The 27,738-nt window shown below is 46.2% G+C and overlaps 1 protein-coding gene across 3 annotated transcripts in view; it reads left to right on the top strand.

Annotated features, from left to right (window-relative positions):
• Positions 1-27,104, top strand: part of LOC128409319 (zinc finger protein 420-like) — a 30,036-nt gene extending 2,932 nt beyond the window's left edge. Inside the window, exons 3-10 of one of the 3 annotated variants that reach the window (XM_053379664.1) lie at positions 211-337; positions 6,303-6,383; positions 8,463-8,545; positions 9,769-9,895; positions 11,273-11,389; positions 11,642-13,019; positions 25,391-25,397; positions 25,900-27,104. In XM_053379664.1, the coding sequence (XP_053235639.1) occupies positions 211-337; positions 6,303-6,383; positions 8,463-8,545; positions 9,769-9,895; positions 11,273-11,389; positions 11,642-13,019; positions 25,391-25,397; positions 25,900-26,751 (2,772 nt within the window). In that variant the 3' untranslated portion in view covers positions 26,752-27,104. Of the gene's footprint in view, positions 1-210; positions 338-6,302; positions 6,384-8,462; positions 8,546-9,768; positions 9,896-11,272; positions 11,390-11,641; positions 13,020-17,654; positions 19,541-22,005; positions 22,089-22,986; positions 23,114-23,906; positions 24,009-25,390; positions 25,398-25,588 lie in introns of those variants that run through there. The other 2 variants (XM_053379663.1, XM_053379662.1) reach the window with 2 other exon arrangements.
• The last annotated feature ends 634 nt before the right edge of the window (positions 27,105-27,738 follow it).

The following is a 27,738-nucleotide window of genomic DNA, read 5'->3' as shown; positions in this document are numbered from 1 at the left end:
GCAACAGCGCTTTCCCTCTGCTCCTGAATCCCAGTTCCCGGGAATCCCAAGTGAATCTGCATTCAAGTCCTGCTTCCTAAACACATCTGGTTGGCCACTGAGAGAACAGGATGCTGGACTAGACGGACCTTTGGCCAGGTCACGTCTGCTCACCTGTCTGACTGCCTGTGTTTGTGTGTGTGACGAGACATATCTTCTTTTCCACTTTAGGCTCCTGCGACCTTTGAGGAGGTGGCTGTGCATTTCTCCAAGGACGAGTGGACTCTGCTGGATCCATCCCAGAGGGCTCTGTACAGGGAAGTCATGCTGGAGAATTATGGAGAGGTGGCCTCTTTGGGTAAGCACCCCCCTCCCCGTTGCCTTTCTTGCGGCCTAGGACCCACGTACCTATGGGACCGCTTCTCCTGGTATGCCCCGCGGAGGAACTTAAGGTCCACAAATGACACCACTTTGGAGGTCCCAAGTCACAAGGTGGTTAGATTGGTCTCAAGTAGGGCCAGGGCCTTTTCAGTACTGGTCCCAACTTGGTGGAACGCTCTGTCGCAAGAGACTAGGGCCCCACGGGACTTGACATCTTTCCGCAGGGCCTGCAAGACAGAGCTGTTCCGCCTGGCCTTTGGTTCAGACTCAGTCTGACCCTTATGTTTCCCTCCCCTTACGGTTTTGATCTATGGGCTATTATTAAAATGAGGCTGCATTTTAAATTGTATTTTTAACCTGTATTTTAAATTGTGTCCCCTCAGCCCATTATGTTTTTATTGTAATTTTACTGGTGTTAGCTACCCTGAGCCCGGCTCTGGCCGGGGAGGGCAGGGTATAAATAAAAATTTATTATTATTATTATTATTATTATTATTATTAGACACAGAGAACTCCTGTTGCTTTCTCGGTTTATCTGCTTCACCCGACCTCATTTGTGCTAAGCTCATTCCTCTTATTCGAGATGGGGCTCTTTGCCAGCTCCGTATGAGAGGGCAGCCGTGATTGGCTGGCAGCCCTTGCGACTGATAGGGCAAAAGGCAGGGAGGCCTGACAGTAGGTGGCGCCAGAGCCGGCTCGTTCTGCTTTTGCCCCAAAGCTTCTCCCTGCATAGTTTTACCAAAGCAGGAGGAGGCTGACAGGCAATGCCTACCCCTGGGCTGGTTGCCATTAAGAAGGCAGGTTAAAGGGGGCTGGCTGAAGGCAGGCAGAGGTTAGTGGGACAGTGTCAGGAGCGAGCCAGCAATAAATCACACTTGTCATGGCCCTGTGCTGACAGCCACAGCAGAACTCAGTGGAGGGAGAAGCCAGCCTACCAGCCAAGTCTCAGGGGGTACTTGCTGGAGGCAGAGTCCTTAGGTCCAGTCCAGTCCTAAGGTCAGGAGTATCTCAGTTCACGTAGTCAGACAATCTGGGGGTCAAGAAAGCCGAGGGTCCAAGGTCGCAAGAAGCAGCAAGGTCTGGCCAGAAACAATGAATGTGGTTTCCAGCAATTGATTGAGGCCAGAAACCCTGCTTAAGTAATCTGGAGCCAGCTGGAGCAGGAGCACCAGGAGCAAGAAGGCTGATCAGCAGCAGGTGGAGTCCCTTCACCTTCTGCTCCTTCAGGCTGCTGCTCCACAGGTGAAGCGGACTCCTGGCCCATGACAACACGGAAGCTAGCTCTTTATTAGAAGAAAGAAGGTCTGTGCAGGCCTAGTGAGCAGAGCAACTATTTTTAGTAGGTCTTGCCCCTATGAGGCAGTTGAGGAGACTGAATGTTCCCGCCTTCCCACAGCTGCCTGAATCTCCTTTTGCCCCAGCAATATGAGACTACGCTGACATGCCTGCCTCTGCTCCTCCCTCTTCATACCTCTTCTTGTCTTGGGAGTCCAGTGGGGAGGGGAGCTTATAATGGCAGAAGTGGGAGACACCCTGCCTTCTTCACCAGCCTGGCCCATCTCTACCTCTCGATCTCTCTCCTTTCCTTTTTTATATTAATAATATTTAGTTTGTGTGTGTGTGTGTATTCAAATTTATACATTCCATTAGTTTTACAATCAATTTAACATTTCAAAATTTGACTTCTTTCCCCCTCTTTCTGCGGTTCCTTAAATTTACTTTTTCTATCCTCTGCATATCCAAATTCATTTAACTTGCTCATTTATTTATCCACTGTAAATATATACTCTTATAAAACTACAGGTTATTACAATAATCCCACCAGTGTTTTTATCTGTTTACAATTTATCTATAAATATTCAACAAACCTTTTCCATTCTTTTATAACAAGTTTGTTATCTTGATTTCTTATTCTTCTGGTAAGTTTCACCATTTCTGCATACTCCCTGAGTTTTTGTACCCATTCTTCCTTTACTGGGACTTCTGCTGCTTTCCGCTTTTGGGCAAGCAACATTCTTGCTGCTGTAGTAGCATACATAAATAGATTTCTATACAATTTAGGTAGTTCGAGTTCCAGTGATTTCCGGCTGGGGCGGGCGGGAAGCCCAGCTCCCCAGTACTATAAATTGATGGCTTTCGTTGAAGCCTCTCTTTCAGCTACTACTGAACCTCTACGATGTTGCATGAAAGCACACAAAATGCTAAATAAAGGGTTAATGCTCACAAGGGCTGTAAAACTCTGTGATGTCATATGCCTGAGGCAGTGATGTCAGTCGGTTCAGTTATGAACAGTCTTAACAGTTAGAGCAGCAGGTCTGTTCTGTAGTGTTGCTGTCTGCCTCTGGGTTAGTCAGGACTCAGCTAGATTGGTAAAGAAAAAGTGCTTTATATGCGTTGCATGTGCATTATTGTTCTCGAAGCTACCAGCATGACTGTGACCAAACTGCGGGAGGCAGTGGAAGACAGAAGTGCCTGGCGTGCTCTGGTCCATGAGGTCACGAAGAGTCGGACACGACTAAATGACTAAACAACATGTGCATTATAACACTGTGACACCAGATGGCACTGTGGAGACCCATTTTTGCCAACCTGATTTCTCATACAAAGTTTAATTCATTTAACTGAAACGCTTTTTTGAAGTGTCAACATCCAGCCTCAGCCTATAACAGTATTTATCTTAGATACAAATCTATGTAAGATGTACAGTGGTACCTTGGAAGTCAAACGTAATCTGTTCCGGAAGGACGTTCGACTTCCAAAACGTTCGATTTCCAAGGCATGGCTTCTGATTGGCTCTTGCAATCGGAAAAGCCAATTGGAAGCTGCTTGTGGGCCACGTTGGACGTCCAGCTTCCGGAAAACGTTTGAAAACCGGGACACTTACTTCCGGGTTTTCAGTGTTCAGGAGCCGAAACGTTTGGCAATGGAGACAATCGAAAACCGAGGTCTGACTGTATTATCAGCATACATAACACCTACCTGCATAGTATATTTAATCTCACAAGTGCAAGCACACTGACATATCTTACAACGAAAATAGGGACGTCCTATTCCATAATAAGGGACATGGGTGGCGCTGTGGGTTAAATCACTGAGCCTAGGACTTGCTGATCAGAAGGGCGGCGGTTTGAATCCCCGCCACGGGGTGAGCTCCCGTTGCTCGGTCCCTGCTCCTGCCAACCTAGCAGTTCGAAAGCATATCAAAGTGCAAGTAGATAAATAGGTACCGCTCTGGCGTGAAGGTAAACGGCGTTTCCATGCGCTGCTCTGGCTCATCAGAAGCGGCTTAGTCATGCTGGCCACATGACCCAGAAGCTATACGCCGGCTCTCTCGGCCAATAAAGCGAGATGAGTGCCACAACCCCAAGAGTCGGCCATGACTGGACCTAATGGTCAGGGGTCCCTTTACCCTTTATTCCATTATTATTATTATTATTATTATTATTATTATTATTATTATTATTATTATTATTTTACTGTTTATACCCCACCCACCTGACTGGGTTGTCCCAGCAACTCTAGGTGGCTTCCAACATATATAAAAAACCAAAACATTAAACTTTAAAAGAACTTCACTATACAGGACTACTTTCAGATTGTTCGAGAGTCAGACAACTCCATACCCTCCAAAATTTCTCCAGTGAAAATAGGGATGTCCTAACGAAAAGCAGGGCATGCCGGGATCAAATCAGAAACCGGGACAGCTTCCGTAAATCTAGGACTGTCCCTGGAAAACAGGCACTGAGTAAAAGTTATTTGTTATTTAAACTCTAAACAGAGGTGGTCTTGATTAGTTTTTATAGGAGAGAAAATGGAACTAATTAAAGGGTCAAATTAAAGGGCTCTCTTTGGCATAACTCTGTAAATGGGGGCTAGATTTTAATTCCCACAAATGAAACCCCAGGCCTGATTTTGCTGTTCTGGAATCTTCCTCTGGCTCCCCTACCAGGCACCAGAGCCCAGCATTGCAAACCGCCTCTCCTTTCTTCTCCTTCAGTGCTGTAGACTCCTTAGGCTGAGCTAAGTTATATGGCTAGCCCAAGAAGCCTTTGGCCACCAAGCCCCTCTGCCCTTCCTTCTGGATCTTCTTTCCCCATCCTTTTCCTCTGCCTTCTTCTGTCTGACTCCAGGAGCACCAACAGCTCCACCTAACTCTGCTGAATAGCACCTGGCTATATATACAGTTCTTTGAGCCAACCCTAGCCAATCACAGCGTTTCACTAAGAATTCTAAACCTGCATCCTCCAGTCAGACTACGCACTCCTTCTATCCTTCTTTTGCGTACTGAAGGTTCTATCTCCAACTCCTCCTCCGTTTAAAGTCCTCTGGTCCAGCCCCAGCCAATCACAGCGTCTCACTGAGAATTCTAAACCAGCAACCGCCAATCAGAATACGCATCGCTCCAGCCCCTCCTCTGCTGTCCGTCAAAGTTCCCACAGTGACAGTTAAACGGACTTGCACCTGACTAGAGAGAAGACTTCCCCCTTCAAACACATTGCAGTAACAAATGCCGGAATACATTCCACAGTTTAAACAGGTTTTCTTCCCATTTAATCATATTCATATATTTGAGCCCTAGAAGGAAAGGGGAATACTCTTTCAGACCCCTTAACACTCATTCTCTGCACAGGAGGGAATCAGCCAGGCTGCATCCAGTGATCCCTTCCTTACCAAAGGATTTATGCCTGAAAATTGAAGGAAGAAACAGTTCCGATAAAGGAAGATTAGCAATTAAAACTAATGGAGTATGCAGAAATGGCGAAACTTACCAGAAGACTAAGAAATCAAGAAGAAAGACTTTTTAAAATAGAGTGGGGGAAATGTATTGACTGTTTGAAGAGACATTGTAAAGAAATCAAAACGTTGTTTAGTCGTTTAGTCGTGTCCGACTCTTCGTGACCACCTGAACCAGAGCACGCCAGGCACTCCTGTCTTCCACTGCCTCCCGCAGTTTGGTCAAACTCATGCTGGTAGCTTCGAGAACACTGTCCAACCATCTCGTCCTCTGTCGTCCCCTTCTCCTTGCGCCCTCCATCTTTCCCAACATCAGGGTCTTTTCCAGGGAGTCTTCTCTTCTCATGAGGTGGCCAAAGTATTGGAGCCTCAGCTTCACGACCTGTCCTTCCAGTGATCACTCAGGGCTGATTTCCTTCAGAATGGAGAGGTTGGATCTTCGTACAGTCCGGATTGATGTAAACACATGCAGTAAGAGATAACTAGGGAGAGCATAAGGGGAAATTAGAAAATAGATTTGAATTTGATATGCAGTAAGAAAAAGATATAAAACAACTAACCGTAGAAAGGAGGGGAAAGAAGTCAAAGAGAATTGGATTTATTGGTTATTACATTAATCCCTCTAATGTTTTTAATCTGTTTACAATTTATTTGTAAATATTCAGTAAACCATTTCCATTCTTTTATAAAAAGTTTGTTATCTTGATTTTTTTATTCTTCCAGTAAGTTTCACCATTTCTGCTTCCCTGAGTTTCTGTATCTATTCTTCCTTTACTGGGACTTCTGCTTCTTTCCACTTTGGGGCAAGTAACATTCTTGCTGCTGAAGTATTATACATAAATAAATTTCTATACAATTTAGGTAGTGCTGTCCCTATAATTCCCTCCATTCCTGCTCCATCTTCTGCTTCTGGGCTGCTCTCTGCCACAGCCTCCTCCTGCTCACTAAGCCCTGTCACCTCTCCAGCTTCTGACACCTCCTCCTTCCAGTCTTCTCCCTCTGATCACCCATCATCGTCCCACCACCAGTCCCTGGGCTCTGAGCCTTCTTCCCTTAGGGGGTTCCCTGACTGGTGCTTCCCATTCTTTCTCTGCATCCAATGATGGCACTTCCTCTGTCTTAGAGGTCGGTAACAGAACCAGTCTAGTCTGAAATTCTAGACTCCTAGAAGGAAAAAATATTTTCTTCTTCTTCTTCTTCCATTCAAGATGGGCCCCTGATTCTTCAACCTCTTCTCATCAGCTGGTTGGAAGGAGAGGAAGAGCAATTTGACCCGGAGCGACTGGCAGGTAAGTGTGAGTATGATCTGGGGCAGGGTTGTTACCTTGCCAGGTCTCTGTGGTCTTGTTTTGTGTTACCCAGAAATTGTGTTTTTTTTCCTTTAAAAAATATTTAGGGGGTACTCTCATTTTGACTCAAGAAAATCACCATTTTATAGTTCAAATTGGGGAAAATAAATACAGTAAGTGGACAAAAGCACAAAGAACATGCATTACCTCATATTACACAGCTGACAGCTCACAGTAACACATCCACATTGGCATGAGGTTGTGTGCACTAACATCTTCCCGATTCCTCTGCTTGCTGCTTTTCCTAGTCATATTGAAATACCGCCCTTCGATGAGGCCAAATTTTCATCAGTAAAACACCACAATGCATCCACATTCCACACTGCTTCACACATTAAACGCTCGCTTCCGCCTGAGACTCAGGAAACACTGTGACAGGAAATAAGGCCGCTGTCAGCGCTGCCCGAGGTCCCAGCTCACAGAAGACCAACGCTGCTTCGTTGTTTAGTATAAAAGTCTTTATTGAAGTTCAGTTTCACTTCCATAGCCGCAGCGTGCAACACTACGTCTCTAACTTTAGACCGCCGAAGCTCCGTCTGAATCTCCTCCCCCCTGACACCAGTTTAAGACTCTAGCCTTGCTCCACCTCTTCCTCTGTTCCTTCCTCCTCTGGGTCCGCCTGCCCGTCGGGGTCTCACCCTTCCTAGACTCTTCTGACGCTGAGTCCCCTGACTCTTCCCCCTCCCTCCTTCGGGCTTTAGGACCTGGCTCCCAATCCGGGTTTTCTGCTGTCCCGCGCGCCTGCACATTTGAACTTGGCGCGCGCGCCCAGCCTCCCACTTTCCTTCTGACCGTTACACTTGTGTCACTGCTCCCTCCTTCGGGGAGGCTAGCTGGACCTGACTTCCCCTCCGTTTCCCCACTTTCCGATGGGGGCGTGGTCAGCCCTGACTCATCTTCTCTCCCCGCTGGAGGAGAGGCTGGTCCTGACTCATGTGACTCTTCCCCCCCACTGCGCTCTGGTGGGGGAGCTGGTCCTGATCCTCCGCTGCTGCCTTGGGAGTCCCCGCTGGCCCCTTGCTTCTAGTGCGTCCCCCCTGGGACCCCCCTTGCCCTTACCATAGACGCCCCCTTCTGGGAATCTTCTGATTCGCTGGAGAAGCTCATGGAATCTCTCGGGTCACTGTCATACTCCCCTACGCTCCCCTCGGATTCCTCTCCTTCACTCTCTATTTGCTCTCTCCCCTGTGCTTCTGCTCCTGAGCCCCTGACAGCCGCCATCGGGGATAGCAACAGACCTGACGATTCGCTGTGCTAGAGAAGAAACTATTAAAAAAATTTTTTTTGTTTCTTCTCCCATTAGATTCACAAAATGTTTAGTGGTGTGCGTACCCCTGCACCCCCCCCAAAAAACCCCACTGCTCAGAATAGCCTGAGGCTAGATGCCTTGACACGGGACGCGGGTGGCGCTGTGGTCTAAACCACAGAGCCTAGGACTTGCCGATCAGAAGGTCAGCGGTTCGAATCCCTGCAACGGAGTGAGCTCCCATTGTTCGGTCCCTGCTCCTGCCCACCTAGCAGTTCAAAAGCACGTCAAAGTGCAAGTAGATGAATAGGTACCGCTCTGGCGGGAAGGTAAACGGCATTTCCGTGCACGGCTCTGGTTCACCAGAAGTGGCTTAGGCATGCTGGCCACAAGACCTGGAAGCTGTCTGCGGACAAACGCCAGCTCCCTCGGCCTATAGAGCGAGATGAGCGCCGCAACCCCAGAGTCGTCTGCGACTGGACCTAATGGTCAGGGGTACCTTTACCTTTAGATGCCCTGACACCCATCCTGAATGGTTTTCACCCACTTTGATTCCTCACAAATTCAAGGTGAGGGTAGCATTGCAGGAGGTTGGACTAAATGCCTATTTGAATCCCTTCCATCTCCACAAGGCTACGATTCCATGAACTGCGAATCAAACCCAGAATCGTGGCTTGCATCTCCGAAGTCAAGCAGGATGACGTGGTTGCCGTGCAAGGAACCGGCATGGAAAATATTACCCTGCCATCTTTTTTCTCTCGTCGCCTTTGCAGGTGGAGGGGAAACCTCAGTGACATGTTCAAGGCTCTCGTCTCTTTGTCGCCGGGTGGAAAGAGCCGTTCTGTCCTCATCTCAGGTAAGCGAGGCTCCGCCTCTCTGTGGCAGAGGTGATCCAGGAAAAGGTTGCTCCCAGGGTAAAAATACAGTGGTACCTCAGGTTAAGTACTTAATTCATTCCAGAGGTCCGTTCTTAACCTGAAACTGTTCTTAACCTGAAGCACCACTTTAGCTAATGGGGCCTCCCGCTGCCGCTGCACTGCCAGAGCACGATTTCTGTTTTCATCCTGAAGTAAAGTTCTTAACCCAAGGTACTATTTCTGGGTTAGTGGAGTCTGTAACCTGAAGCATATGTAACCTGAGGTACCACTGTAAATGACTTTTTTTTAAAAATCAGATTTTTAAAATTTAAATTGGATTTTTAAAATTTAAATTGGATTTTTAAAATAAAATGCTATTGGAGTAAAAATCTTTCTAAAGATAGTTTTCTGTTTAAGTTGCATTATAGGCTATTCATCAGGAAATAAGGATTTGTTTTAAGTTTTTCATGTGTGCTAAAACTCAGCCTGGTGTTTTTTTTTTAAAAAATGTTTAACCACATCAGTTAACAAACATGCTATAATGTTATTGTTTTAGTTAAATAAATTGTTTAAATTTTTATTAAGGAAATGATTATTTAGGAAATGATTATTTTTCTCCTCCAATAAAGTACAGCAGAAAGGTTGTCCAAATGTGAGCAGTTAAATTATTAACCTCACAATAATTTCATAATTATCTGTCTATGTATGTCTAATAGTATAACCAAATCAGTAATTTTTGATATAACTGCATAAACTACTCTGGAAATTTATTATTCCAAAAGTGAAACCTTCCATCTGGTTGTAAATATTTAGATTATACCAGCAAGAATGAGGCTTTCAGTTAAAAAAATGATTTAAATCAAGTCTTACTGGCTAGTGATTTAAATCATGATTTAATTCTTGATTTTAAACAATTTGATTTAAATCAAATCCACCCTGGTTGCTCCTCCCATTTGCTCCAGAGGCGGGGCTATGCGAGTGGCCCAACCAATCAGAGCAGGCCACAAAGAGAAGCGCAGTAGCCCCTTGGCACAAATCCTGCCAAGCAGATGCCAGCATCCTGTGTGGCAGATTTGTAGGGCGGATGGGTCCTCAAATCAATTTCTTCCTTCTGCCTCTGCATGGGTTCTTGTTTCAGTTGGGTTATTTCTTTTTGCTAAGGGCACGAGGGGATCGTCCATCTGTTTGTTGCTGTTGAGAAAACCCATCCTTCTTTTCCCAGGGTTTGGTCTCCTTTGAGGAAGTGAGTGTCTCCTTCGCCGCAGAGGAGTGGGCTCTGCTGGATCCAGACCAAAGGGCGCTGTACAAAGAAGTCATGTTGGAGAACTACAGGAATGTGGCCTCTCTGGGTGAGGATTGTAAGGGGAAACATGGAGTTGGAAGGTGTCGACATGCAGAGGGCCGGGAGGCCAGCTGAGAAGCCCCAGCTGTGCCGTCTCCTTCCATCGGCCCGTACTCCAGCTTAATCAGCAACCCGGACTTGAGAAGCCAGGGCATGCTATTAGCAGAGTGTATAATAATAATAATAATAATAATAATAATAATAATAATAATTATTATTATTATTATTATTATTATTATTATTTATACCCCGCCCATTTGGCTGTGTTTCCCCAGCCACTCTGGGCGGCTTCCAACAGAACACTAAAATACAATAACCTATTAAACATTAAAAGCTTCCCTAAGCAGGGCTGCCTTCAGATGTCTTCTAAAAGTTTGGTAGTTACTTTTTCTCTTTGAGATCTGGTGGGAGGGCATTCCACAGGGCGGGTGCCACTGCTGAGAAGGCCCTCTGCCTGGTTCCCTGTAGCTTCACTTCTCGCAGTGAGGGAACCACCAGAAGGCCCTCGGTGCTGGACCTCAGTGTCTGGGCTGAACGATGTGGGTGGAGACGCTCTTTCAGGTATACTGGGCTGAGGCCGTTTAGGGTTTCAAAGGTCAGCACCAACACTTCGAATTGTGCTCGGAAATGCACTGGAAGCCAATGTAGGTCTTTCAGGACCGGTGTTATATGGTCTCGGCGGCCGCTCCCAGTCACCAGTCTAGCTGCCACATTCTGGATTAGTTGCAGGTTCTGTGTCACCTTCAAAGGTAGCCCCACGTAGAGCGCATTGCAGTAGTCCAAGCAGGAGATAACCACAGCATGCACCACTCTGGCGAGACAGTCTGCGGGCAGGTAGGGTCTCAGCCTGCATACCAGATGGAGCTGGTAGACAGCTGCCCTGGACACAGAATTGACCTGCACCTCTATGGACAGCTGTGAGTCCAAAATGACTCCCAGGCTGCACACAGGTTCAGTCTCTTGATTGCTTGGGGAAAGCCCCAAAGAGGAGGAGACATAGATGGCTGTGGAGAGGCAGGGACTTTAGTCTCGGCAACTGATTTCCATGGAGGAAGACCACCAGGAAGGAGCTGCTCTGCTCATTAGGCCTGACACTCAGCCAAATCTTTGGAGATTGTGTTTTTGCTAATGAAGTGTTAACTCCTACTTGGAACAGTGTGATTTACTGCTGGCTTGCTCTTTGACAGCAAGGCAGATGCCCTACCACATAGCTGTGCTCCTTCCCCTTCTGATACCCGATCCACTTGTTTCTTCCTTTTTTAAATACATTGTCTTCATTCCATTTGCCCTTTGGGGTGGGATGGAGGTACAAAACAGGCCACGTGGCGCAGGTCACAAGTGCCATAAATATTTGTTTTCTCTCTCTTTTCTTAATCCCATGAAGAAGGTCCTCTGATGCCCAAATCTGACCTCGTCTCTTGGCTGGAAGGAAAGGAAGAACTGCTGGCCTGGGAGGAGCCTGCAAAGAAGGAAGAGGGATTTTTCCAGGAAAAATTGACTGGTAGGTCCTCAGATGAAAAATATCAATCAGAGAAAGAGAGATCTGTGTCCGGTGAAATTGAGTGAGGGAATCAACCAGAAATGAATTTGTGCTATTCTCTCAGATATTGGCAAATGCAAAAGGTAACCTATCAGGGTGTGTAGAGAGAAAAGGGAAGGATTTTGGAGACTGTGAAATAACAAAAGCAGCTAGTTCTCAGTTTCTGCCTTGAAGCCCAATCATGTTTTCTTTTTGTTTCCTTTTCCCAAACAGAGGATGGACTTGGCTTTGAGAATTATAAGGAGCAATATGTGGCGTCGTTGGAAACAGCTAAGCAGCAAGCAGCAACAGAGGCCTTTGGGACACAAAGGGGACCTACATATATTGAGGGAAATGAATCTTCTCCTTCGCTGCATGATGATTTTCATGAAATCCTGAGCATACATCTACCTTGCATGGGAGAGAAGTGCCCAGTGTGTGGGAAGACTTTCAAAGATGAATCAAGCTTGAATAAACATTGCAGAACCCACACAGGAGAGAAACCATATCAATGCCTGGAGTGCGGAAAGAGCTTCAGTGGTAGTGGAAAACTTACTAGACATAAAAGAAGCCACACAGGAGAAAAACCTTATCAGTGCCCTGAATGTGGAAAGAGCTTCAGTGAGAGAGGGACACTTATTAGACATCAGAGAATCCACACAGGGGAAAAACCTTACCAATGCCTTGAGTGTGGAAAGAGCTTCAGCGACAGCAAAACACTGAATAATCATCAAAGAACTCACACAGGAGAGAAACCATATAAATGCCTGGAGTGTGGAAAGAGCTTCAGCTACAGTAGCATCCTGAATACACACCGAAGAACGCACACAGGGGAAAAGCCATTTCAGTGCCTGGAGTGTGGAAAGAGCTTCAGTCGGAGCACCCACCTTTCTGCCCATCAGAGAACTCACACAGGGGAGAAACCGTATAAATGCCTGGAGTGTGGAAAGAGCTTCAGTGTTAGCTCAAACCTTAGTTGTCATCAGAGAACCCACACGGGAGTGAAACCATATAAATGTATGGCGTGTGGAAAGAGCTTCAGTGCTAGCTCAAGCCTGACTTTACATGAGAGAACTCACACAGGGGAGAAACCGTATAAATGCCCGGAGTGTGGAAAGAGCTTCAATCACAGCTCAAATCTTACCTCACACCAGAGAACGCACACAGGGGAAAAGCCATTTAGGTGCATGGAGTGCGGAAAGAGCTTCAGCCAGAGCATAAGTCTCACCGCCCATCAAAGAGTCCACACTGGCGTGAAACCATATACTTGCCTGGAGTGCGGAAAGAGCTTCAGCGACAGCAAGACGCTCACTACTCATCAGAGAATCCACACAGGGGAGAAGCCATACAGATGCGGTGAGTGTGGGAAGAACTTCAGCGTCAGCTCAAGCCTTACTTCACATCAGAGAACTCACACCGGGGAAAAGCCCTTCAAATGTGCAGAGTGTGGGAAGGGCTTCAGTCAGAAAGCCCACCTTTGTGCCCATCAGAGAACTCACACAGGGGAGAAACCTTACCAGTGTCTGCAGTGTGGGAAAAGCTTCAGCCAGAGCACAAGCCTCAGCACACATCAGAGAATTCACACAGGGAAGAAACCGTATGAATGTCTTCCGTATGGAAAAAGCTTCAAGAAGAGCTCAGATGTTCCTTCGTATCAAGGAAGCCACACAGGACAACTCTGGATATATGGCCCTTTGCTTCAAAACCAAGACGATGGTGTATTGCCTATATTCTGTCCATCTGGCAAGGAGACGGATTTTGATGACAAACTCCTATGTTTCATTTAAAAGATGAACAATGCAACTATTTGACTCTTGGTTGGGTGCTGTTTAGTCCCACAGGTTTGCGGCTTCCTGTGTTTGCTAGTAACAAAATCCGCCTCTTGCCTTCATCCTCTGCTCTTATTGTTGTCAAACGTTGGAGGCAAGGGTGTGGCAAAGTGGTGGCGGTTATCTATTTCCTTTGTATCTTGTTTTAAGAGGATTCTGATGAGGCTCTGTCCTCTGAAGGGAGGCTAAATCAATTTATAAACAGGAACAATTTTGGAGAACACTGAAAAAACCCTCCTATGACTTTCTTGCTTGTTTTGGAACTCTTAACGTGTAGTGGGGAGCTGTTCATGTAAGATAATCTACAGCGGGGAGTGATGGTTTCAGTGTATATTCTAGTGCCCAGTCTTTTCAGTATTGTTAATAAAGTTTCACAACTATGGTGCCAGTCGTTCAGATTGTGACCATATGGCAGGGTGGAGGAACTTTTTCCCATTGTGGAGGGTGGAAAGTGTTTTAGTGATAAAAGGAACACTTCCTACATATATAAAAAACACAAAAAACTCACAACAGGTTGAAATATTTTCAGTGTGTGGAAAGAGCTTTAGTCAACACCTTACTATACCCAAAAAAGCCCATGGGGGGGCGCTATGGAAATGTATGGAGCAGGGGTCAGCAAACTTTTTCAGCAGGGGGCCAGTCCACTGTCCCTCAGACCTTGTGGGGGGCCAAACTATATATTTTAGGGGGGGGACGAATTCCTATGCCCCACAAATAACCCAGAGATGCATTTTAAATAAAAGGACACATTCTACTCATGTAAAAACACGCTGATTCCCAGACCATCCGTGGGCCAGATTTAGAAGGCAATTGGGCCGGATCTGGCCCCCGGGCCTTAGTTTGCCTACCCATGGTATGGAGTATGGAAAAAGCATCAGCCAGAGTCAATGCATTGCTTGAAGGTCCATCAAAGAACCATTTCAAAGTATCAAAGATTAAGATTATCATGACCATGAGAAGAAAGGGGAGGGCAGACTTGATGACCAATAGGTTTTTGCCGCAACCCTTTTAGTGCTTGAGATTCATGCAACTGCAGCTGTTGAAATAAAAACTGAACTTGCTTCCATGGCGTGTCTGATCACTGATAAAGAAGAAATCACCCACCCTTTATTAGAAATCCTAACTTTCAAAGTTTTGAATGTGCACCCTGTCCACGTTCTGGAGACGCCTCTATTTATTTATCAATGCAGCCGCTGCTTTTTGAGCTCCCTCCCTCCACAAAGCAGCGTCTTAATTAATTGCCCCTTGTTTGAAAGGGGAAGTGGATTATTTCATTTGTAAGATTTCTCACCTGCTTTTAATGACGTAGGAAGAACTCTGCTGGATCCGTCTCAAGGCTCACCTGGCCCAGGAATTTGTTCTCACAATGGCCAACCTGGTGCTTCCGTGGGGAGCCCACAAGCAAGACCTGAACACAACAGCCACTCTACCCACTTGTGATTCTCACCAAATTTATAGCCTTCCTGCATGAACTTGCAGCAGTTATGCAGGTTGTTTCTTCTGTTTTTATGATGTGTGTTTATATTTGTTTCTAATCTACTGCAGCGGGACGCAGGTGGTGCTGTGGTTTAAACCACAGAGCCTAGGGCTTGCCGGTCGGAAGGTCAGTGGTTCGAATCCCCGCAATGGGGTGAGCTCCCGTTGCTCGGTCCCTGCTCCTGCCAACCTAGCAGTTCGAAAGCATGTCAAAGTGCAAGTAGATAAATAGGGACCGCTCTGGCGGGAAGGTAAACGGTGTTTCCATGCGCTGTTCTGGTTTGCCAGAAGTGGCTTAGTCATGCTGGCCACCTGACTTGGAAGCTGTCTGTGGACAAATGCCAGCTCCCTTGGCCTATAGAGCGAGATGAGCGCGCAACCCCAGAGTCGGTCATGACTGGACCTAATGTTCAGGGGCACCTTTACCTTTACCTTACAGTGGTACTGTTGCAGGAATTTATGTATAGGTTGGGGGGGATTGCCCCTCCAGCAGATATCATACACATGCAGCCCACTACCAAAATCAGCACAATCACTTTTGTGATTTGTCCCCACAAAACACTTCATCACAGTTTCTTCCTATCTATTCAAAGGGCCTCTGCTGCACAATACCAAATGTAAGAATTCACTGATAAATGTATCTATGTACTGGCTCACTGGGAAAACTTCAGAATTTCATATAGACATGTGAGCTCAGCTACTCAGCGGCCCCTCTGCCTGAGTGATAATTCCTGGCATCCTGATACCTGAGTGCCAGACAGATAGCCATTCCAGAAATAACAAACCCAGATGAAGACAAAAGGGTGTTATTGACTTGGCTGGGAAACGGGGAAATGTAAACATCTCTTGTTACACTTGATGGGTGTTTGGTGGAGGGCAAGGGGAACCATGGGGCAGGGTCCAGGATGCCCCGTGAGGGTCCCGTTGCTTGGTCCCTGCTCCTGCCAACCTAGCAGTTCGAAAGCACATCAAAGTACAAGTAGATAAATAGGGAAGGTAAACAGCATTTCTGTGCGCTGCTCTCGTTCACCAGAAGCAGCTTAGTCCTGCTGGCCACATGACCTGGAAGCTGTACGCCGGCTCCCTCGGCCAATAAAGTGAGATGAGTGCTGCAACCCCAGAGTCGGCCACGACTGGACCTAATGGTCAGGGGTCCCTTTACCTTTACCTAACATGGGGATTAGCAGCTAATAAAAGTATGGGTGCTCTTTTGTTTGGGGCTTCCATCTTGTTCCACCTGGTGGCAGGTGGGAGTCCTGTCGCGACAGTCTTCAGTCAAGACCAAGCCTACTGGCTGCTGTTTTGCTCTGGTATTCCTGGCTGGTGTCCTTGTTTTTTGTCCAAGGGAGCCCTCAGATTTCTCCGTTAACAGTACAGTGGTACCTCAGGTTAAGTACTTAATTCGTTCCGGAGGTCTGTATTTAACCTGAAACTTCTTAACCTGAAGCACCACTTTAGCTAATGGGGCCTCCTGCTGCTGCCGCGCCGCCAGAGCACGATTTCTGTTCTCATCCTGAAGCAAAGTTCTTAACCTGAAGCACTATTTCTGGGTTAGCGGAGTCTTTAAGCTGAAGCGTATGTAACCTGAGGTTACAGAACACCCCAGGTTACGCACATTTCTAACCCGGAACTGGGTGTTCCGGCTTGCGAAATTATTTCGGGATGCAAAGGAGCTCTCGGAGGCCTGGACGCTGCCTGGAGCTAGGCCCCGGCAGCAGCTAGGTGCAGCAGGTTGCACCCCAGCCCCAAACGTTAGGTAAGGAACACTTACCTAAAGAAGACTAAGAGCCAAGCCCAGTAGTGAACCTGGTAAGTAAAGAAAGTGAGCCTCAGCCGGTTGCAGTGGAATACGCAGGATGAAACGGTTAAATCTGCAATGATTAAATGGGCACAGGACATTGGTCATAACATTATGTCTGCTGACTGGGAACAGTTGTGGACCACCGGTATGAAATTTACGGCATGTAATGCCTTAAGAGAGAATATTATGAAAATGATATACAGGTGGTACATGACACCAGTCAAGCTTGCTAAAATTTATCATTTGCCCGATAATAAATGTTGGAAATGTAAAGAAAATGAAGGTACATTCTTTCACCTTTGGTGGACGTGCCCAAAGATTAAGGCTTTCTGGGAGATGATTTATAATGAAATGAAAAAGGTATTTAAATATACCTTTTTGAAGAAACCAGAGGCCTTTCTCTTGGGCATAGTCGGCCAATTGGTGCCAAAGAAGGATAGAACTTTTTTTATGTATGCAACAGCAGCAAGAATACTTATAGCAAAGCACTGGAAGACGCAAGATCTACCCACTCTGGAAGAATGGCAGACGAAGCTGATTGACTGTATGGGATTGGCAGAAATGACTGGCAGAATCCGCGACCAGGGAGAAGAGTCGGCAAAAGAAGATTCGAAGAAATTTAAGGACTATTTAAAGAAATACTGTAACATTACTGAATCTTGAAGGGAGTTGGATTGAAACTAATGGTTTCTAGCTGCTATGGTAAAAGAATATGGAAGAAATGTTTTTCTTTTTTCTCTTGTTTCAATAAGGTTTAAGTTATAATAATTTAAGGAGCTGAATAGAAAATAAGGTGTTAATTAATTGCGAAGTTAGGAGATTAGGATTTGCTGGATAAATAATTTGAACTAGAAAACAAGAAGGGGAGGTATGAGGAAGTCAAGGGACGATGGTTTGGAAATCAGGTTTTGAAAATTATGTGTTTTTAATATTGTCTTTTTTCTTTGTGCTTTTTTTCCTTGTTTTTGTTTGTATAAAACGGAAAATTTTAATAAATATTTATAAAAAAAGAAAGAAAGTGAGCCTCAGCCGAAAAGCACCAGCCCTTTCCCGCCCTTGCCCCGCCCCCAGCTGGTAGCAAGGTGGGTGGCACCTAGTCAAGTAAGCCCGCCCACCCTGCGGGAGGGGGGAGTGGAAATGTTGGGATACTGCAAGGGATTTTGGGATTTGTTTATGTGAGTCTGCCGCATGTGGCTTTGTCTCTGCTTTGCTCCTTCTTTTGGGGGAAGCTGCCTTCTGCCATTATTTTGGGCATTATGTGGAACCCAGTTCAGCTTCCTGGGACTGCTGACATGAAGAAAAGCAGCAAATGCAAGAGAACCGTGATAACCGTTGAGGTAAAGAAGGAAATTATTTCCATACATGAAAGGGGGGTCCGTGTAGGTGATCTGGCTATGCAGTTTGGTATGCCCAAATCTACAATTAGTACCATCATAAAAAAGAAAGATGCCATTAAGGGAGCCAATGTTGCAAAGGGTGTTAAAACACTCAAGCAACGGACACAGACGATGGAAGAAATGGAAAAAATGCTTTTAATATGGATAACTGGGAAACAGGAGGCCGGTGACAGCATTTCTGAAAGCATAATTTGTGAAAAAGCTTTACAGTTGCATGCTGACCTCATCGCAAACGCCCCTGGACCAAGTGCTGAGATTGAGAGTTTCAAGGCAAGCCATGGGTGGTTTGAAAGATTTAAGAGGAGAACTGGCATCCACAGTGTTGTGAGACATGGTGAAGCTGCCAGTGCCAACCAATTAGAGGCTGACCAATTTGTTTTGGAATTTAAAGATTATGTTGAGTCGCAGGGCTTCGTTCCCCAGCAAGTTTTCAACTGTGACGAGACAGGTCTCTTTTGGAAGAAAATGCCAAAGAGGACTTATATAACAAAGGAGGAAAAAGCATTGCCAGGACACAAGCCCATGAAAGACAGGCTGACCCTTTTATTTTGTGCAAATGCAAGTGGAGATTTTAAGTTGAAGCCTTTGCTAGTCTACCATTCTGAGAACCCCAGGATATTTAAGAAAAACAAGGTCATAAAAAGCAAATTGCATGTGATGTGGAGGGTGAACGGCAGAGCTCGGGTAACTAGGCAATTTTTTATTGAGTGGGTTCACGAAGTGTTTGGGCCAAGTGTAAAAAAATACCTCCAAGACAAAAATCTTCCACTGAAGTGTCTGCTTGTTATGGATAATGCTCCAGGTCACCCTCCAGGATTGGCGGAAGAGTTTGGTTTTATCAATGTAAAGTTTTTGCCCCCCAACACAATTCCTCTCATCCAGCCCATGAACCAGCAGGTCATATCAAATTTTAAGAAGCTTTACACCAAAGCACTGTTCCAAATGTGCTCTGAGGTGACCTCGGACACAGATCTAACCCTAAGAGAGTTCTGGAAGAATCATTTTAATATCCTCCATTGCTTACATATGATAGACAAAGCATGGAGGGACGTGACTCAGAGAACACTGAAGGAAGCATGGAAGAAATTGTGGCCAGATGCTGTCCAGGAACATGGAAGGGAGGCTGTTGAAGAGGATGCTCCTGTTGTTGCGGATATTGTGTCTCTGGCAAATTCCATGGGCTTGGAAGTGAGCGGTGCTGATGTGGAGGAGTTAGTGCAGGAGCACAGGACTGAGCTCACCACAGAAGAACTTCAAGACATTCTGACAGAGCAGCAAAAGTCAGCAACTGAGGAAATTAAGCCAGCAACTGAGGAAATAACTTCGTTGGAGGAGGAGAAGGAGGAGAGCAGAGAAAGTGCACCTACAGCAACAATCAAAGAAATGCTTGCAAAATGGGCTGAAGTGCAAGCTGTTGCTGAGAAATATCACCCTGATAAAGATGCTCTAAGTCATGCCACTAACATCTACAATGATATCGCTATGTCTCACTTTATAGAAACCTTAAAACAACGGCAAAAGCAAGTCTCAATTGAAAAAAAATTGGTAAGGAAAAGATCCAGTGAGTCTGAACCAGGTGGTAGTGAAGGACCCCAACCCCCCATCCAAACAATGACTATCATCAGTGCAGGTAAGAAAAAAAAAATCACATTTTAGTTTTTAAAAAATCATCAATACCCTCAGGATGCTTAGATGAGATGGCCAAGAGATGGCCTACCAGAGAAGAATGGCAGGTCAAGTTGATGGATTATGCCAAACTGGCTAAAATGACCAGAAGAATCAGAAATCAGGGAGACCAAAATTTTAATAAGGAATGGGGAAAATTTATAATTTATCTTAAAAACCATTGTAAACAGTTAAAATCAGTAATAGGATTGGATTAACACTTGTAGTTTAATGGTGAATTTTGGACACAATGGAGAGGTAAAAGATTTGGATTATCATAAAAGATGCAGGAGGAAATGATTAACAATAAGACCCACAAAGGGATGGAAGGGAAGTCCAGGAGATTTTTGGGAATCTTGTTTCTGTGTTGTATGTTGGATGCAACAGTAAAATTTTAATCTGAAATGGATCCTATAGCTCTGATCCAGCAGATTTTTCTCCAACCAGGTGGACTTTAAAAAAAAAGTCTTTTGGGATTATACTAGCTGGAGATTTAGCTGGTGGCCCCAGGCATAAGAGCCCAGCTGCCAGAACTTGGTTTTGGGAGCCCTATGGGACAGAAATAAGTAAGCTGCCGGTTATGTTCAATATCTGGGCATTCTCACTTTGGACCAGCCAACCCAACTTCCTCGAAATGAGACAAATACACCATTATTTTTTAAAAGCCTGTTGCAGGACAAGGACAAAAGAGCAAGACTAAAAAATTTGCTGGGTGGCTCAGAAAAATGTCCACCCTCATCCTCCCTGTGTGGTGGACTCTCCTTCCTTGGGGGTTTTGAAGCAGAGGTTGGATGGCCATCTGTCAGGGATGCTTTAACTGAGTTTATTTTAAGGGGTTGGTATAGATGACCCCCAGGGGTCCCTTTCTATGATTCTCTTGAAATGTTTCTGGGCTCGAGACAAAGTGCAAGCAACTTGTCTTTCATTGCCTTTGAGCAAAGAGGGAACCAGAGCAGGATCGCTCCCGGCTTCCCCAAAAAAATCAGCGCCCAGGAAGGATCCAGGCGCGATGGACGAGGACCAGGCGCCTTCTGCCATTGCGCCCCTCAAGGGTTAAACGCACTGAGTCCCGTTTCCTAGAGGGGCGGGAAGTTGGAACGTTGGTGGGGGAAGGCGAGGGCGAGCGCACAGGTCCGCCATTGGCTTCCGGAAGGTGACGTTCCGGGCGGAGGTCTGAAGCTTCGGAGAAAAGGGCCGGGCCGAGGAGGTGAAGGTGCAGCCCCCAGAGGGCGGGGGAGAGAGAAGAGACCCCCCCTCCACCTCCCTCTCGAAATCCACAGGTTGTGGGGCTGGGGCTTGCAACATGGCTGTAAAAAGGGACCCACCCGCTTTATAGCTGGCTCTGCAAGGCCATTGTATACGGGGGTTATTATTGCAGTATCAGTGCTTTTTTTCTTTTAAAAAAATGTTTAGGGGTACTCTCATTTGACTCAAGAAAATCGCCATTTTATAATTCAAATTGGGAAAAATAAACACAGTAAATGGAGAAAAGTGCAAAGATTCACAAAATGTTTAGAGGTATGCGTACCCTTGTGTCCCCCCCATAAAAAAGCACTGGTTATTATTATTATTATTATTAATCATATATGGGGGTTGTTGCTGTTGTTGTTATTTAATTCATCATATATGGGGTTATTATTAGTATTATTCATCGCAATATGGGGGTTATTAGTATTATTGTTGTATATGGTGGTTATTATTAGTCGTATTAGTATCATCATCGTAAAGGTAAAGGGACCCCTGACCATTAGGTCCAGTCGTGGCCGACTCTGGGGTTGCGGCGCTCATCTCGCTTTATTGGCTGAGGGAGCCGGCATACAGCTTCCGGGTCATGTGGCCAGCATGACTAAGCCGCTTCTGGCGAACCAGAGCAGCGCACGGAAACGCCGTTTACCCTCCCGCTGGAGCGGTACCTATTTATCTACTTGCACTCTGACATGCTTTCGAACTGCTAGGTTGGCAGGAGCAGGGACTGAGCAACGGGAGCTCACCCCGTTGCGGGGATTCGAACCGCTGGCCTTCTGATCAGCAAGCCCTAGGCTCTGTGGTTTAACCCACAGCGCCACCCGCATCCCATCATCTTCATAAATCCATGCTATTGTAGAGTTGGAACAGGACAGGGGGGCAAGGCATGGGGAGCTCAGCAGAGCTCAGCAAGCAGCACCAATCATACAATTGGAAGGAACCCCGGGGGTCCTCTTATCCAGCCCCCCCTGCAAAACAGGGATCTCTCCTAAAGCATCCATGGCAGGTGGCCCTCCAGCCTCTGCTTGGAGATCTCCAAGGAAGGAGAGCCCACCACCTCCTGAGGGAGACATTTCCACTGTTGAACATCTCTTACTGTCAGATTTCCCCCCCATATGTCTGGTTGGAATTTTCTTTCTTGTAACTTGAAGTCTCTTGTTTACATCTTCTCCGTCTCCTCCGTAGGCAGCACAATGGCGTCGAAGGCGCTACCAGGATCCTCCCTCCTTTGGGGTGGAGCAGAAAGAACAGGTGTGCAGCCATCTCAGGTAAGTTAGGGACCACCTGGGAGAGATGCAGCGGGCAGCCTGGACACTTCCATTCTGTCTCACTGCTGCGGGAGGCGGGGGCTGAAAAACATTCCCCTTTCTTCTTGATGCCCAAAGATATGAAGATGATCAAGTGAGAAGGCGGTGGAAATGACTTTTCTTGTGAGTCTTGAATCTAGCAAAAAGAAAAAAATAGTAAGGCGATAGCAAAGCTGATTTGTTTAATTTGTATGCCGCCTTTGTATGTTGAGAAATCTTTAAGCCGTTTACGTAGCAGATACCAATGGGTGGTTTTCAGTTATCGCATTCCATCAGCTCAGGGATTACTGCTAGTGTGGCAGGATTCCACCCTGCTTATGTGCTGCCCACTCCCCATATGTGGAGATGGGGGGAATTCCATTGCACCAATAGAAATCCCTGCGCTGATGTAAAGAGTGCCTTATCACTATGTTAAATGCAACCGTGTGTGTGTGTGTGTATATATATATATAAGTTAAAAATAAAGCTTATATGTTAAATACAGCTCGCCTTTCAAGCAACTCAGTATAGCGATGCATCGTTCAAAATAATGCACAGAAAAAATACCAAAAAAACCCCCACATCATTTTGTTTATGTTTACTATTCTACTGGGGAAAACAAATAAAATGCATACCTCAAACAAAATCGTATCTCAAAAGAAAAATACATCAAGCTACAACATTGGAATACAACAGAATCGCAAAACACACAATAACACACAAACATATAGGTTTTTTTTAAAAAAAAACAACCATAAATATTATAAATGAATAAAAAAACCCCACAACTTTGTAGCTTAACTGCCCCTCATTTCAAACTGGGAGCAATGGTATATGTAGGGAAGCTTATTTCTGAGTAGAGAATATGTGCTTCTTTCAGTGTCTGGTGTCCTTTGAGGAGGTGGTTGTGTCTTTCACGAAAGGGGAGTGGGATCTCCTGGATCTGGGCCAAAGAGCTCTCTACAAGGAAGTCATGCTGGAGAATTATGAGACTTTCATCTCTTTGGGTAAGGACAATCGTCCCTTGGTGGACTGACGCTAAAGGGGTAAATTCCTATTCTTGGAATTTGTCAGTGTACTGCAGAGATGCCAGTGTGGAAACAGATGGCAAGGCTGTGGGACCACAATGCGTCTCCTGGGCCATAATTTCCCGGACCTGACTAATGCCATATTGAAAACTGGCAAAACACAGTTTGTGGAGATGTGAAGCTTAGGGGGTTTCACTTTTTTTAACATGAACACAACATCCATTTTTCTCCTCCTGTTTTTTGGAAATATGAAGGCGTGGGAAAACGTGGGGCAGTTTTCTCCCCAATTTTTCCTTTCTCCCCCAATATTTTGGAAACAAATTCAGAAAAAAACCTGGAAATTCCCCCGTTTTTCTGCCTTTCCCCCGGGCCTTCATAGCTCTACTCCTTGTTTCCTCAAACAACAGGTGTGTGTGTGTGTGTGTGTGTGTGTGTGTGTGTGAGAGAGAGAGAGAGAGAGAGAGAGAGAGAGATTATTTGACCAGAGACTAGACCAGATCTGATAGGCCTTTTCTGTGATTCAAGAGAGTGGTTCTTAGGTTCTCATGGGGAGGAGTAATGACCATCAGGTTGAGGTGTCCCATACGCAGAAATATCCCCAAACTAAAACCCAAGTATCATATGAATTCCACTGAGTAGTTCAGATTCCCCTCTCCTGTTTGTTGGCAGCATATATAAGAAAGAAACTGCCTTTCCCTGCTTCGGAGGACATAGGAGTGGGTGGGCTTGGAATGCCAAAGTATTTTCTACCCCAAAACAACATGTCTTTCAGTTCCCTTGAAAGGATTTCCCAAACCAGACCTCATCTCCCGGCTGGAAGGAGGAGAGGATCCCTTTCTCTGGGACTCCAAGGACGAGGAGATGTCGGCAGCAGGTACTTTCTTGGGAGTCTTGCGGGGCCATTTCATTCCCTGGGAATTGAGGTGGGGATTCCTTCGTGAATTTTTCAGCTTCTGCTTAATCTCACCGAAGACTGACGGAATCATCCGGCTGCGGGTTCTTCCTCATAGATACACCCTGAGGCTTCACGCTCTTAACTCATGTCGCTGGCTCTCACCCCAAAGCTACTTTCACTGTCTGCCTCTGAGGTTTATTCAAGCCGGCTTATTTATTTATTACAGATCTATAATTATATTGGCAGTGTTGAGTTGAGTCCTCCTCCCCAGGGAGGCTTGCCTGGTGTCTTCATTGCATATTTAGGCACCAGGCAAAAACATTCCTCCTCTCCTTTCTTTATAAGAAAGGCGATTCCAGCTAAACATCAGGAGGAACTTTCTGACAGTAAGAGCTATTCGACAGTGGAACAGTCTCCCTCAGGAGGTGGTGGACTCTCCTTCCTTGGAGGTTTTTAAGCAGAGATTGGAGGGCATTCTTCCTGATGTTTCATCAGAATCTCCTTTCTTGTAACTTGAAGCCAAACGTTTCAAGGTTTCCAATAGCAATGTATTTTAGCCATCAAAGACCTGGGTGAACAGAAAGGTTTTTAATCTCCTCCTCCTTCAAGCCAATAAAGAGGCCAACAGATGCACCTCATCAGGGAGGGCATTCCACAAATGGGTGGCCACCACCAAGAAGGCCCCGCCCTGGGACAGCACCAACCGGGCAGCAGCCAGTTGATGGCAACATCACCAAGGCCTCTCTTGCCAATCGCAGGGTCCCAGATAGCTGATATTGGGGGATTGTCTGATACCCCCTTTGCACTGGAACTTGGCTTCTGACTCTGTTGGACCACCCACCTGCCCCCGAGCCCAGTGTCAGCCAACTCCCCTGGAGTCCCACCTCCTGACTCCTGAGAGCCTGCCTAAAGTCAGGACAAATCCGAAAGATTGCAATATGAAAGCTCACCCCAATAGCTGCCCTTCCTAGACTATAATTGCAGATCAAATACAGTCATACCTCAGATTACAGCCGCTTCAGGTTGCGTTTTTTCAGGTTATGGATCGCCAAACCCCGGAAGTACCGGAACGGGTTACTTCCGGGTTTCGGCGTGTGCACAGACGCAGGTTGCGAACACTGCGGGTTGTGAACGTGCATCCCACACGGATCATGTTTGCAACCTGAGCGTCCACTGTACTCATCTAGCTGCGTGTAACTTGGTGTACAGAACTTCAGAACAAACCTTTGTAGCGACTGTTTTGGTATCTGATCAATTGATTTACCCTCAAAGCAACAGCAACCACAGAAGAGTGAGCTGTTCCTCAAGATGGTTTTTCTTGTCTACCCCGTTATGTTAAAATTATGGAAAGTGATATGCAGAAATCAAGTGGGGAATGGACCTGAAATGAATGTGTGTTGTTCTCTGAAATACTAGCATACGCCAAAGGTAACCTAGGTCTCAGCGCAGTGTGTAAAGAGGAAAAGGGAAGAATATTGGAGATGTTGACCAAAGATAAGTTGCTAGGTCTATAGTTTTTACCTTGAACCCCTGATGAGATTTTCTTTTCTTTTCCCCAGCAGGTGAAGGGGAAGAATATGAAATTTATAAGGAGCCATTTCTGGTGTCTTTGGAAAGAGTCCAGCAGGAAGCGGGGAAAGGGATGTTTGCAAAGCGAAGGAGACCTAAAATGCTGGATGGAAACAACTCCAGGGATGAGAGGACTGAATCCTCTGCTTCTCTGGGTGAGGAAATCCTGAGCTTGCGTGTATTTCACAAGGGAAAGAGAAGGGAAAGGTATCCATTGGGTGGGAAGACTTTGACAGAGGAATCGAGCTTGAGTCACCAACACACTGCCCACCCAGAGGAGAAACCGTACAAATGCCTGGAGTGCGGAAAGAGCTTTAGCCACAACGTGAGGCTTATCGCTCATCAGAGAACCCACACAGGGGAGAAACCGTTTCAGTGCCCTGAATGTGGAAAGAGCTACGCTGAAAGAGGGACACTCATGATACACCAAAGGATCCACACAGGGGAGAAACCTTATAAATGCGAGGAGTGTGGCAGGAGCTTCAATCACCGGTCCAATTTTACTTCGCATCAGAGAACTCACACAGGGGAGAAACCTTTTAAATGCATGGAGTGTGGGAAGAGCTTCAGCCAGAGCACAAGTCTTACCACCCACCAGAGAATCCACACAGGGGAGAAACCATTTAAGTGCCCTGAGTGCAGGAAGAGCTTTAGCCGGAGGTCGAGGCTCACCTCTCACAAGAGAACTCACACTGGGGAAAAGCCGTTCCGATGCCCAGAGTGTAGGCAGAGATTCAGTCAGAAAGCCCAGCTTTATTCCCATCAGAGAATCCACACGGGTGAGAAGCCGTACCGGTGCCCCCAGTGCGGGAAAAACTTTGGTCACAGCACAAGCCTTAGCGCTCATCAGAGAATGCACACAGGGGAGAAGCCGTACGAATGTCCACAGTGTGAGAAAAGCTTCACTTACAGGGGGAGCCTTATTGCTCATCAGAGAAGCCACTCCCTGGAGAAGCCAAAGGAGTGCCTGCAGCCTGGGAAGGGCCTCAAGGAGAGATCAAGCGCTTCTTCACATCAGAGAGGCCACACAGGAAAACTCTGGATATACGGTCCCTTGCTTACAAACCCAGCTGACGGTTCAGTGCCGGTTCCCTGTTCATCTGGCAAGGAGACCGATATTAATGGGAAATTCTTTGTTTTATTTAAAAGATGAGCAGTTGGACTCTCGGGCAAATGCTATTCAGTCCCATCGCTTTGTTTCCTTTTGCGTTTGCGAGCTACGGAATTCCCCTCTTGCCGTCATCCTGTGTCGTTATCGTTGTCAAATGTTTGGGGCAAGGCTGTGGCTAGGCAGTTTTTCATTTGTATCCTGCTTTATTCTAGTGGTCATGTTGCACATTGAACCTCTCGGGTGGTGCTAAGGCCACCTTCAACTGTACATTTTTAAGCACTTCGAACAGCCATGGTTTCCTTCAAAGAATTCTGGGAGCTGCAGTTTGTCATGGATGAGAAGAAGAAGAAGAAGAAGAAGAAGAAGAAGAAGAAGAGGAAGAAGAAGAAGAAGAAGAAGAAGAAGAAGAAGAAGAACCCATCCAACTGGGTTGCCACAGCCTCTCTGGGCAGCACCCAACAAAATTTTAAAAGGACCATTAAAAAATCAAAGATTAAAAACTTTCCGATAGAGGGCTGCCTTCAGATGTCTTCTAAACATCAGATAGTTATTTATCTCCTTAACATCTGATGGGAGGGCATTCCGCAGGGAGGGTGCCACCACCAAGAAGGCCCTCTGCCTGGTTCCCTGTAACCTCAATTCTTGCAGGGAGGGAACTGCCAGAAGGCCCTCGCAGCTGGACCTCTGTGTCTGAGCTGGACGATGGGGATGGAGACGCTCCTTCAGGTATACTGGACTGAGGCCATTTCAGGCTTTAAAGGTCAGCACCAATACTTTGAACTGTGCTGGAAACGTACTGGGAGCCAATGTAGGTCTTTCAGGACCGATATTATATGATCTTGGCGACCGCTCCCAGTCACCAGTCTAGCTGCCGCATTCTGGATTAGTTGTAGTTTCTGGGTCACCTTCAAAGGTAGCCCCACGTAGAGCATTGTTAGGTGATGCCCTTGTTCCCCTAGCAGCGCTACATTTCCCAGAGTGGCTAAAAAGGCTATCCCTCTTGCCAGGGAACTCTATGATTTGTAGCTC

Source organism: Podarcis raffonei, chromosome 2 (genome assembly GCF_027172205.1).
Source record: "Podarcis raffonei isolate rPodRaf1 chromosome 2, rPodRaf1.pri, whole genome shotgun sequence".
NCBI lineage: Eukaryota > Metazoa > Chordata > Lepidosauria > Squamata > Lacertidae > Podarcis > Podarcis raffonei.
The sequence above is the reverse complement of the archived record's forward strand: the minus strand, read 5'-3'. Positions and strand labels throughout refer to the sequence as shown.